At 45.7% G+C, this 12,691-nt stretch overlaps 1 protein-coding gene across 1 annotated transcript in view; it reads right to left on the reverse strand.

Moving 5' to 3' along the window:
* The window catches only part of EXPH5 (exophilin 5), a 95,430-nt gene extending 88,122 nt beyond the window's left edge, over window positions 1-7,308 (reverse strand). Inside the window, exon 1 of the mRNA XM_066582112.1 lies at window positions 7,130-7,308. Within this exon, the coding sequence (XP_066438209.1) occupies window positions 7,130-7,251 (122 nt within the window). The 5' untranslated portion in view covers window positions 7,252-7,308. The remainder of the gene's footprint in view (window positions 1-7,129) is intronic.
* Window positions 7,309-12,691: the final 5,383 nt, after the last annotated feature.

Below are 12,691 nucleotides of genomic sequence, written 5' to 3' on the forward strand. Positions count from 1 at the left end.
AATGCCAAGTGCAAATCTATTGGCACCCCCTATGTTATGTACCAAATCTAATTCTCTAACTTCCCAATGTCGTACAAAAATGAAATTTGGGATGATCATTCTTTAGGTCCTAAATAGGAAAAGTAAATGGGTCACAAGTTGATTATTTAATGCTAAGTGCAAAAGTAAGTGGACCCCTATGTAATGTAACTTCTCGTGTGTCGTACAAGCGTGAAATTTGGCGCAAGCATTCTTTAGGTCTTAAATGTGGAGAGTATGAGGGGTGGCACATTCTGCAGAGGGACATCCATACATGCAGCCTGAGGAGAATCTAACACTCCTCTATATGTATACATATTTTATTCCTCGGTTACTCTAAAGTAACCTTGACTTCATAAAATTTTCCGGACAAGTAACACGTAAACACATGTATCTAATTAACTTGGGTGAGGCCGGGTATATCAGCTAGTATATAACATACATTTACATAGAAAATGAATATATATACAGACACATGACACATACATTCACCACCTTTGCAGCTGAAGTGACCATGTAGGAAGTCCAGGACAGCAGCAGAGGAACGTTATCCAGCCAAGACAGGATAGAGTTTCCTTGTACCTGTTCCTTTCTTCCCTCTTCTCTTTGACCCAACTTCACACAACAGAAGGAACAGAGAGGGAGAGCTGCGCTTGTACAGGGACGGGGCCTGCTCCTGGCTTAAGGGCCCACCAGGGGATTCACCAGCACCCTGGTAGGTCAGTCCAAGCCTGCATTGAGATGTGTAGTAAGCAAAAGAAAACATGCCAGACCTCATCCCATAGTTTCCTATAGGATAGTTCAATATATCCGGGGCATCAGTTTTGATGCTGGACGCCTCCTTGCAACAGATAGATAAATGCTACATGCAGCCTTTTTCTATCCAGCTATGAGTATTACCGGTGCAAAAATGCACTAAAAAGGCTACAGCCATATCGGATATTGGCCAGACACAACTGTTGAAGGAAACTGAGGAAATTAAGGCTGGGTTCCCATACAGAAAAATTTCCTCCTACTTAAAAAAATCAGCTCTGGTTATTTTTGTCCTGCAGTTTCCTGTGTAATTACTTCCATAAATGTCTCCAGTTAAGGACCTGGCTTTGCCTCATAAACGCACGTAATAGAGATACAGAAATGTGGGATTTCATACATTCTGCAACAAGAAATTAAAAGTTTAATCAGCCTTAACACAAACAGGAAACAAAACGCGTCACAGTTTATAAACTTCCAGTTGAAACATGTTTTCTAACTCGACCTGTAGTGCAAGTAGCTAATAATGTAATACAGTGTGTCCTAAAATAACATGAGCCACAATCTAAAAAAATATGTATCAAGCACCAGACTTAGGGTGGATTCAGACGACCGTATATCGGCTCGGTTTTCACGCCGAGCCTATATACGGTGTCCTTGTCTGCTCCCGCCCCTCTCTGCCTCCTCTTCCCCTCTCTGCACTATTTGCAATGAAAGGAGGCGGGACTAACTTTCACGAATTAGCCCCTCCCCCGTCCCGTCTCTCCCCATTGCAAATAGTGCAGAGGGGAGGACAGGAGGCAGAGAGGGGGCGAGATGGGGGTGTAACTAAGTCTCGCCGCTTAGCCCCGCCCATTGCAAATAGTGGTGTGGGGCGGGGAAGGGGCGGGAGCTCAGTTCCTGCTCCTGGCTCTTTCATCCCCCCCCCCCCCTGCAGACAAGGACACCGTATATCGGCTCGGTGAGAAAACCGAGCAGATATATGGTGGTCTGAATCCACCCTTAAGGCAACAGCGTGGAGAAGACTCTCTGCTACGTCCACTATCGTAACAGATTCAGTTGTATTGCTCAAGTCTGTCTAAAAAGTAACTTTGGAAATGGTCTTTACCATTTCTGCAGACAACTCCTATGCAAACCATTGTGTTTCCATGGCTACAATTAAAAAAAAAAAAAAAAAAATTCAAGCCAAAACATAATAAGCAACAGTGTAATTAGTGACCCTTAGGTTACGCAACAAAATTTTAATATCCGTCTGAAAAACTTGGACCGATATTGCGCTGGTCAACACACGATTTACTACACGGGTTCGGTGCGTGTTGAAGAAAAACGCATCAGATCGTGGTACATGAGATTAGATGAGAGACTGCCCGTTTACATGGGCCGATCATTATTCAGTTTTTATGTCTGCATAAACTGGATGACGGCCGATTATTCCGTCGGTGCATGTATTTACACTGAATGATCACCGTTCACAATCCCAGGATCCAGCGAGAATCTGACCAATGATCAACCAGTGTAAGAGGACCCGAAATCCTGTAAACTGTGAGGTGCGTTCTTCATGGATTAGCCATGTTTTACTAGCACTTCCCACAGATACTTGATCGGATTGAGATTTGGAAATCTGGAGGACAAGTCATCACATTGATCTCTTTCATGTTTTTACTATTTTTGCATTGCGGCCCGAGTGCATTATCCTGCTGTATGTATCCCATGGTACGTCCTAGTGCCGTCTCCTCCCCAAGTAAGCAATGCACATTCTTCTATCGTTCCATGGTCCAATTCTATGATCACATGCCAGTTGTGTGCCCTTTCACATGCCAGTTGTGTGCCCTTTCACATGGGCACTCTGTCCTGTCTGCCCAGCCCAATATACAGCAAGTTGCAATGCAGTTTGTTCCAATATGTTACTATTAATGCCAGCATTAGCTACATCAGCAATTTGTAATACAGTAGCTCTTCTATTGGATCGTGCCCGACAGGCTAGCCTTTTCTATTCCACAAACAAACTTGGGTGCCCATGACCATGTTGCAATTCACTGGTAGCCCCTCTTGGATCACGTATGGCAGATACTAACCACTATATAGCGGAAACCCCCACAAGACCTCCCATTGTGTGATGCTGTGACCCAGTTGGCTCTTGTCATAGTCGCTCAGGTCCTGCTTACAAAACATCAACTTCAAGAACTGACTGTTTACTTGCTAATATATTCCACCCCTTGACAGAAGCCATTGCCACCAAATAATCAAGATAATTCCCTTCAGCTCTCCGTAGTTGTAATGCTGGGGCTGATGGGTGTAGAGGAGTTTCACAGCCTCCACTGCTGTGAATGGGAGTGGAGGGTTGGGTGCCATATTTGCATTTTCAGGTATTCTCCCATAAGGATTTAATTTTGTTTTGATTGCACGGTAACCCTTTAATAACTTGTTTGTATACATGATCTCCCAAGTGCACATATGGTTAATCACCCTGTCCAATTAATATTAAAAAGTGTCATCCTCTTAGCCTCATGATTAGGTGCAACTTTTATAAACTACGTTCTAAATATAATAATTAAGTCAAAGGCAAATAAAGCCGTGTGATTCCTGGCTGTAACCGAGTTGTAACCACATACTTCACTTGCTCCACATTTGGCTTGGTTACTACTGTGTCACGAGGCAGAGATCTCCCTATAATTACTGTATACAGGTACAAACTGTGTCACCTAAGGCCATGGACATGCCGTGACTTTTGGCTGTGATAGGCTTTACGTGACCAAAACCTGCTGTGGAGCCCTGTGACCTCACAGGAAGTGAATGAGGTCGCAGTGCGAGTCGCTGCTGGCCGGATCCGCAGGTAGAAAAGTCAATCTTTTCTGTAACCCGCAGTCCTGGGAAGTTACGACTCGCACTCTGACCCCAATCACTTCAATGCGAGTGCAAGAATAGAAAGCTACACAGCTTTTTGTGGCCACACAACCCCTGTTGTGGCAAAAGTGGCCATGAAGCCCAGGCTGAAAGCTGCGGTCACCACAAACACTTAGAAAAAATAAGTAGAAAATGCCTTAAAAAAAATATTTAAAAAAAAACAAAACGTAATAATGAGTGGCATGTTGATACATCAGGGATGTTCAGACAAAAAGTTATCCAGACTGAGAAATCAAGCACGGATTTAGGGTATGTTCACACATAGCAGATCTTCAGCAGATATTCCGCTGTTGAAAGCTCACAAGACATCTGCAGTGGAAAACGTACACCATATCTGCACCAACTGGTGCGAACTTTGCCGAGTATTTGAACCCCCTCTGAGGAGGAAGATTCGGACTGAAAATACGCAGCATATTGGCATTCTGCAGCTCCAATATCTGCAGCGCACGTCAATTCTGCCGTGTAGATGAGAATTTCATCCAAATAGATTGTAATCTGCGGAGACAAAGCCAAGGGTTTCCGTCATGGGTTCGCACTTTGTACTGACGCTGATACGTACGCGGATCAGTCTCATTCAGCTTATGCAAGGGAGGCTAGCTGCTGTAGGAGGGTTTGTTTTTTGTAGAACCACTTGTAGATTTCTTTGCTACCATTTTCAGGTAATAGAACTTGTTGATTACGTTTTATGTCTGTTTTTAGGTGTAAAATTGAACCAAAAATGCATTCTTTTTTAGAATTCTTTTTTGCCTATTAATTTGATAGTATAGTTGTTATAGATGTAGCAATACTATTTATATGTGCTTTATTACTTTTCTTTTTTTTTTATAAAATATTGTAGAAAAAAGAATTTTTTTTCTTTTAAGTCTCATTAGGGGACTTGACCTTACAATTAGAGATGAGCGAGCATACTCGCTAAGGGCAAATACACGAGCGAGTATTGCCTTTTGCAAGTACCTGCCCACTCGTCTCAAAAGATTCGGGTGCCGGCGGGGGTGAGCGGCAGGGGAGAGAGGGAGAGGGGAGGGAGAGATCCCCCATTCCTCCCTGCTCTCCCTCGCTCGAGTATTTGCCCTTAGCAAGTACACTCGCTCATCTCTACTTACAATCCTTTGATCCATTAGATAATACACTGCAATACTTCTGTATTGTAATGCACTATATTATGTCTGTCACTTTTACACTTAAAGGCTTTAGTATTTATTCACCGAGGCAGTAATTCTTCAAATAAATTCTAGAACAATCACCGAGGAAGAATGTAATATTAAAACCAACTAACTTTATGAGAAAAATTAAAAACGGACAGAACAAAACATATATAATTGAGATAGGAACTCTTGGATATAGAATATTCCCTAGTTCCAAACGGAAAACCCGTATACAAGAACCAAGTAGTGTCACGGATAATGGACACTATTATTAGGGTATGCCCACGTGGCGGAATCCGATGTGCATGTTTTCACACAGATTAGCCCTTTTCAATAGGTAAATCCGCATGTAGAATTCCAACATGGAATCCGTGTCAGGAAGTATCATGTCACTTCTTATCTTTCAGTATGTTGATTTCAAATCCACGCGCAGGAAAAATTTGCGCCGTTGACAACAGCACAGATTCCCATTGAAAGTAATGGGATGTGGATTTACCGCAGAATCATCACAGAAACTACACTGATTCAGCAGCAAAAGCCCACTGTGTGAGCACCCCCGCAGGCCCCTGGATGCCATGGCAGCCCATAAACCCCTAATCTTCAAACTCTGGGGGTGTCAATGTTTTTGCAGAGGGAACACAGTGTGCCACAGACAATGTTGGGTTAAACAGTCAGAATTGAAGTTAACTCTGATCCTGGCCGTTGTTGACACGTGGTAGAAGGTTGCTGGCACAGCTCCATAGCCCAACCAATAATACAGCATGGTGCAGAAGGTGGTTACGGGCGCCTGTACATGTAGCTGTTTGTGTTGTGCGCATCAGGAAACCACGGCAATGTTGTGGGTGGTTTTACTACTAATTGCACAAATTTTGGCTACATGGGTATAGCAAATTATTGCGGTAGAACCACATGCAGTTCTGTCACGTCATTCTGACCAAAGTAGCCCAAACCACTACATGTATGTAGCCAATGGGGTGGATTCACATGGGAATTTAGTGCGGGTACAAAAATAAATACATTTCAGCATTTCCTAATCTGGTCCATTTTCACAGACCAGAATCGCCCATTCAAGTCAATGAGAGCGCAAAAATAAAACCGCAGACCTCGCACGGATGGCAGCCGAGTGCGCTCTATTTTCCACCGATCATTTCTACGCAAATCTAAAAGACATAGAGGCCTCCATTAAAAAAACGATGACACATGGACGTAAAAAATAGACACGTACAACGTATATGAATGCCACATAGACAGACACATGCACTGAAACTGATCCACGCTCGTGTGAATGAGGCCCAAGAACGAATAATGTTAGTTTCTCAGCGGATTGTGCGAAACTGAACGTAAATCATTCCGTGTAAACATTGCCGATGACAAACGATAATTTGTTCGCTTATCATTCATCGTTCGGTTTGTGCAGGCAGAAAAATCAAACTGCAGCTGTCCGGTGTGACCCGTTCATCTGCCTGTATGCTGTGAATGGAGGCGGGCGGAAGAGATCTCCGGCGCGCTCCACATCCGTCCATTGAATAATGATCGCTGCCGTGTGATAGCCCAGGAGTGTCCATCGCTGGGACAACCGCACAACGATCGCTCCGTCTAAGATAACCCTGAGGCCCAATGCCCACAGACAGATTATTGCTGCGGAATTCGCTGCTAGACGCCTGCTGCGCAATCTGCAGCAATGTCCGTGCATAGACAGGCTATGTTAGAAGATTCTTCCCTGCCCACCAGCGGAAATCAACTGCGATTTTCCCCTCGCTGATGAGAATCACTGCATGTTCTATTTGGTGCAGGGGGGAAAAAAACAAAAAAAAAAGTTGCAGTCAATGGAAGCCGTCCGTCCCGTGGCACTTACATAGTAAGCACTGTGGAAGTATCGCCACGCCATAGCCCAACACCGGACAGGTGAGTATGAGTCTCTGGGGGGTCACTGCCGGGACAGCGGGGCTGATAAGCAGCTTATCTGCTACTTGTGAACATACACTAACTAAAAAAAGGTGTTGGAAGAGGGGTGCAATATTTATAAGGTGCCGTACAAGTGGCCAATCAGGTGGCGATTAGTATATCACCTGCGCATTTGAACAATATCGCCACACAATGCCGTAAACGACTTATAAATGAGGTCTATGAAAGGAGTGGGGGGGGGGGGGGGGGAATAGACCCTCCCTTGTAAAACTTTGTAAGTTTCTAGGGTTGCTACTGGTTTCTATGGCAACCTATAGGCTACCCTAATGTATAGGGGCTGCTCTATAGGACTTCACTGACCTTATAGAGACCTGTACTCGTTCACACTACTAGTGTCTCATCCTTACCTGAGCCGCTCTCTCTCCGTCCTCCTCAGCTGCTCGTCCCTCTCCAGCACTTCCAGAATCCGGTTGGCTTCTTCCTCCTTCAGAAAGCTGAGGTCCAGCCTGCTGAGGCCGGAGGGGTTCATGTTTCTGCCAGGTGTTACTCTTCACCCTCCGGTTTCTAGTCAGGTTGTGGTGCCACCATGGTGCCCGCTGCCCGTCCAGTCCTGCAGCAGCTGTCCAACCTCACACACATCCACCTGCTGCCGCCGGGACGCTCCTTGTGATTGACAGCGGACAGAACCAATCCGCTGGCAAGGATGAAGCTCGGAGGTGAGCAGGCGACCAATCACCGTCGAGGGAGGGGCGGTGTCTCCGGGACTGTGACTGACAGAAGTGTGAGCGGCACTGGAGGATTGTAGAAAGTCAAGTGTGACTGGGGCTCACCCTCATGCTATGGCGCCTGCCCACACCCCTCACCAGTGCTCAGTGATAAACACTCTGGAAGTGATGCAATAAATCCATATATAATAAATACAGTGAGACTTCATGACATATATAGTGCACACCTCACAGCTCCTTGGATGGGGTTTTAAGGAAACTTTTACGCAGCAAGGAATTACACCGCAGGACGCAGCCAAGTCCGCAGCTGTGGAGCTCCACACCAAAATCTGAAGGCTGATTTTTATGCGGAATTTCAGGCAGGTCTTAGGCCTCATGTCCACGGGCAAATTAAGAATTAAAATCTGCAGCGTTTTTCACGCACGCGGAACCGCGCCCCATAGGAATGCATTGACCACCCGTGGGTAGATAAATACCCGCGGATGGTCAATAAAAGTGAATTAAAAAATTTCTGGAGCAGGAAAGAAAATGGACATGCTCCATTTAGGTGCGGCTCACGCGTGCGGGAGCTCATAGAGCACATAGCTCAATTGATCTTCCGCATGAAAAATAAAAGACAATTACAGCCCAAATCTGCGTTACAAATCCGCAGCGGATCTGATTTTCCCCGTGGACATGAGGCCTTAAGGCCTCATGTCCACGGGGAAAATAGGGCCTCATGTCCACGGGCAAAAGAAGAATTAAAATCCGCAGTGGATTTTAACTCTTCTCCTGCCCGTGGATCCGCATCCCATAGGGATGCATTGACCACCCGCGGGTAGATAAATACCTGCGGATGGTCAATAAAAGTGATTAAAAAAAAAAAAATGGAGCATGAAAAAAATCTGGACGATACTCCATTTTCGTGCGGGTCTCCCAAAATCGAAATTTACTCACCTGCTCTGGATCTTCCCTGCTTCGCGGCTTCATCTTCTCTCCGTCGCGGCCGGATCTTTTTTCTTCGGGACGGCGCATGCGCGGGGCACGCAACCGACGTGCCCTGCACATCCGCCGGGCCGAAAAAAGAGGATCTGGCCACGACGGAGAGAAGATGAAGCCGCGGCGAAGGGAAGATCCGGAGCGGGCGAGAGGTAAGTTAATTCTTATTTTAATGCCTCATGTCCGCGGGGCAGGAGGGACCCGCTACAGATTCTCCATGGAGAATCCGTAGCGGGCCTGATTTTTCCCGTGGACATGAGGCCTAAGAATTAAAATCTGCAGCGTTTTTCCCGCACGCGGATCCGCGCCTCATAGGGATGCATTGACCACCCGCGGGTAGATAAATACCCGTGGATGGTAATTAAAAAATTTCTGGGGCATGAAAAAAAATGGACATGCTCCATTTTAGTGCAGATCACGCGTGCAGGAGCTCATAGAGCACATAGCTCAATTGATCTCCCGCATAAAAATAAAAGACAATTACAGTGCATCCGCAGCCTAAGCCATTTTCAATTCTGCATCAAAATCTGCAGGTAGCCTATGGATTTTGGTGCCGTACGGCCTATTGTGTCCCATGTGAAGGGTCCCGTAAGGGGAGTCTTAGGCTGGGTTCATACAGGGCGTGAATCCTGCATAAATCTTGCAGAATGTCCGCAGCGAGACCACTAAGAAATTCCGCAAGATTTCCACAGCGGGAGTCCCGCGGGTTTTGAAAGCTGCTTGTTTTGTTGCGGCCATCTCTACCCTTAGCTATTGAATTCCGCGCAGCATGTCATTTTTTTGCAGAGCTTGGCCGCAACAGACTGTCTGCAGCGTGTGGAAGAGTTTTGGAAATCTCGTCCTCTTTGCTGATTAATTTCGGGCTTAAGGCTGGGTTCACACAGGGTGGATTTGCCGCAGCATTTGGCCGCGGCAAATCCGCCTGCGGCCGCTAATCTCGGGATTAGCCAGCCATGTGGATGAGATTTCTCAGAAACCTCGTCCACATGGGACGGCCAATCCGCTGCGGTAAGTCCGGCTGAAACCGCGGCTGCGGCGGCCGCAACCGCGGTTTCAGAGGATGCAGCATGTCTATTTACCTTTCCTTTTTTGTTTATTTTCGTCGCGGCCGTGCACTCCTCTATGGGAGCGCCGGCCGCAACGGAGAAGCAAGCGGCCAGGCCGCTTCAAAGCCGCCGCGGCGTTTCTCCCGGCGGAAATCTCGTGGTTTTTGCTGCGGCCACACCGCGAGATTTCCGACGGGAATCCGCCCTGTGTGAACCCAGCCTAAGATTGGTGGCGGAATTTCCGTGCAGAAAGTCTGCACGGAAAGTCTGCGTCATGTGAACCCAACCTTACGGTTCACTGTGTGACATCCATTTTTTGCATCCATATCTACATAATTGGATGCTTTTAATTTAAATTTTACCACAAAAATCATTAGAATGTAGAAATTTTTATGCTACAAATTGCACCATATGATAGAATAATATGCCAGTCAGGATATATACAGATAGTGTATGGAACAATATGGGAAGTTTATTGATGCTAATCTATTTCCAAGGTCAAAAGCAGGGACCGTATCTCCAGAACAGCGACACTTGGCGGTGTGAGATGTGGTAGAAATGTAGTGGTTTTCTGTAAATGTCCAGAGTATTGTAAATGGCATTACTCTCTTCCTGTGACCAAAAATTAATTGGTCACAGGTTCCGCTCTGGAGTTATTCGGATGCCTTTACACGTACCGGAATATTGTGCAAGACGCTGCAGAATATTTCGTCGTGTGGAAAAATCCCATACTCCCATTCATTGTGGCTCTTACAATATTTCGCCCCAGGTGTGTAATTTGTAATCCTGTGCCGTTACACAGTTTTGGAGCATAAAGATATCACAGCCGCAGGGGAATCACTTTTTTTTTTGTGGGCCATATAAGAAATTGGGAGTTTATGGTGTTTTAACCAAATATATATTTGTTTTTCTCTGCAGGAATATACATTTTTAGAAATTATTATTAAAGGTTACATTTTAATTAGGAGTCAAATCAATGAAAAGTTTTGGCGCATAAAGATTACGCATTAATAGGACCGGAACACCAGCTTTTAACCTCAGTTTATGAAAAGACACTCCAATTCCAAAGAGTTAAGCAACTCTACAGGGTATGAGGGACTTGTTCAGCGTCCACAACATTATCCACCGTCAGAGACTCTACTATTTCTCATTCGACTTGTGAGATCATTTTTTCATTCATCTGTCCTACAGTTTCATTAGTTGGTGCCCATCATTAAGGCTGCGTAGAAACGCATGTCCACTTTCTGTCGCTCAGCAAAAAAAACCATGCAGTCTTTGTGAGTCTTCAAGCATCTTTGCCGCTGTCAAAGATGTGTGACGCTTAGCATCTGAACTCTGACAGGCTCGAGTTTGCTCTAGGGTCTCGGCCAGTGGCGTAACTATAGAGGATGCAGGGAATGCGGTTGCACCCGGGCCCAGGAGCCTTAGGGGGCCCATAAGGCCTCTGTTCTCCATATAGGGAACCCAGTACTGTGAGTGAAGCATTATAGTTGGGGGCCCTGTTACAGGTTTTGCATCGGGGCCCGGGAGCTTCAAGTTACGCCTCTGGTCTCGGCAGTTCTAAGGGATGCATGACACTTAGCATCTAAGGTCCGGCGGGCCTCAGATTGCTCCAATGTCTTGCCAGCTCTAGGAGACACGTGATAGTCAGCATCTAAAGATTTGCGTACCTGATATTGCTGCAAGGTATCTCTAGCTCTGAGAGACGCGTGACGGTCAGCATCTAGGCTTCGGCGGACTTGAGATTACAATGTCTCTGTAGCTCTAAGAGATGTGTGACGCTCATAATCAAAAGTCCGACGGGCCTGAGACTGCTCCGGGGTCTCTATTTGCCTCAGCGTGGTCATCAGATTCTTGGGTTCTAGTAATTTTCACAGCTCGAGCTCTGCTAGAACTAAGCGCTAGATCTGTCTTGCGTGGCATATTACAAGTAAACCAAAACCGGATAGGAAATACAATTATCAAAAGAAAACCATTTCCTACCCAGCTAAGGTCAAATGAAAGCTGTGCTGTGATTGGTTGCTATGGGCAACACAAATTTTCTTTAAAATTTCAATCCACGTAAATGTGTCTTTCGTCCACGTTTTAATCACGGACAACGCTGGGTATCTCTCCTCCAACAACGCCGGCACTCATGTGTCTGCCAGTTTGGGGGCGCCGGTGGCTGAGCGGAGGTGCGCTTGCATATCACCAAATAAATCTGTCTTATCGCGCTCCTTAGAGAACTCAATACATTTTGGGGATAAAACATAGCCTATGTCCTTCCTCAAGATGCAAGCTATCTCCCTGCCAAATTTAGTCAAAATCACTTCAGCAGTTTAGCTGTGAAAAGGTAACAGACAGACCGAATTACTGTCACATTTATAATATTAGTACATGTAGAAGAACATACGGAGTTAATTAAATGATTTAACAAAAATCTGACATTTGCAGTGATTTCCCAAAAACACTTGTATAGGAAGACAAATGACCAAGCAAAGAATCCTAGCACGTGCAATCCTAAAGCATGTTCTTTAATAACAATATCTTAGCTTTATGAGTGTATAAAGTTTTAATTTCTTTTCATCCTAATTGATAGGTTCCTGGACAGTGACCCAACTAACGTGACCTGTAAGGCCTCTCTTACTCTCTATTCCAAGTAATGTACAGGTGACACAGTAGAGAGATTTCTTATTACCGTCTTAAATTTACTCATCTTAAAACTAGATCAGGGAGGTAAATACTGTGCCAAATGTATCCCAGTGATTCATGTTGCCTCATAGATTCCAAGGTTCTGGAATCTCAGGATGGACCGATAGATCTTCATTACTCAAACATTGTCTCCATTTGAGCAATAAAGGTCTGTGGTTCAGGCTGAATCCCAATTTTGAGGATTCAGACAGAACCCTAGAATGTAGTCTTTGGAATGGTAAGACCAGGCCCTTAGATGCTTTTTAGAGATGAGCGAGCACGCTCGGATAAGGCAGTTACTCGAGCGAGCATCGCGCTTCTCGAGTGTCTGCATTCTCATCCGAGCAGGCTCGGGGTGGGGGTGGGGGGCGGCGGGGCGGAGAGTGAGAGAGATCTCTCTCTCTTTCCCCCCTTCCCCCTGCTACCCACCGCCACCCCCCGAGCCTGTTTGGACGAGAATGCAGTCCCTCGAGAAGAGCGATGCTCGCTCGAGTAACTGCCTTATCTGAGCATGCTCGCCCATCTCTAATGCTTTTGCTTCCTTATACAA

The sequence above is a fragment of the Eleutherodactylus coqui genome, chromosome 1 (assembly GCF_035609145.1).
Source record: "Eleutherodactylus coqui strain aEleCoq1 chromosome 1, aEleCoq1.hap1, whole genome shotgun sequence".
In the NCBI taxonomy this organism is placed as follows: domain Eukaryota; kingdom Metazoa; phylum Chordata; class Amphibia; order Anura; family Eleutherodactylidae; genus Eleutherodactylus; species Eleutherodactylus coqui.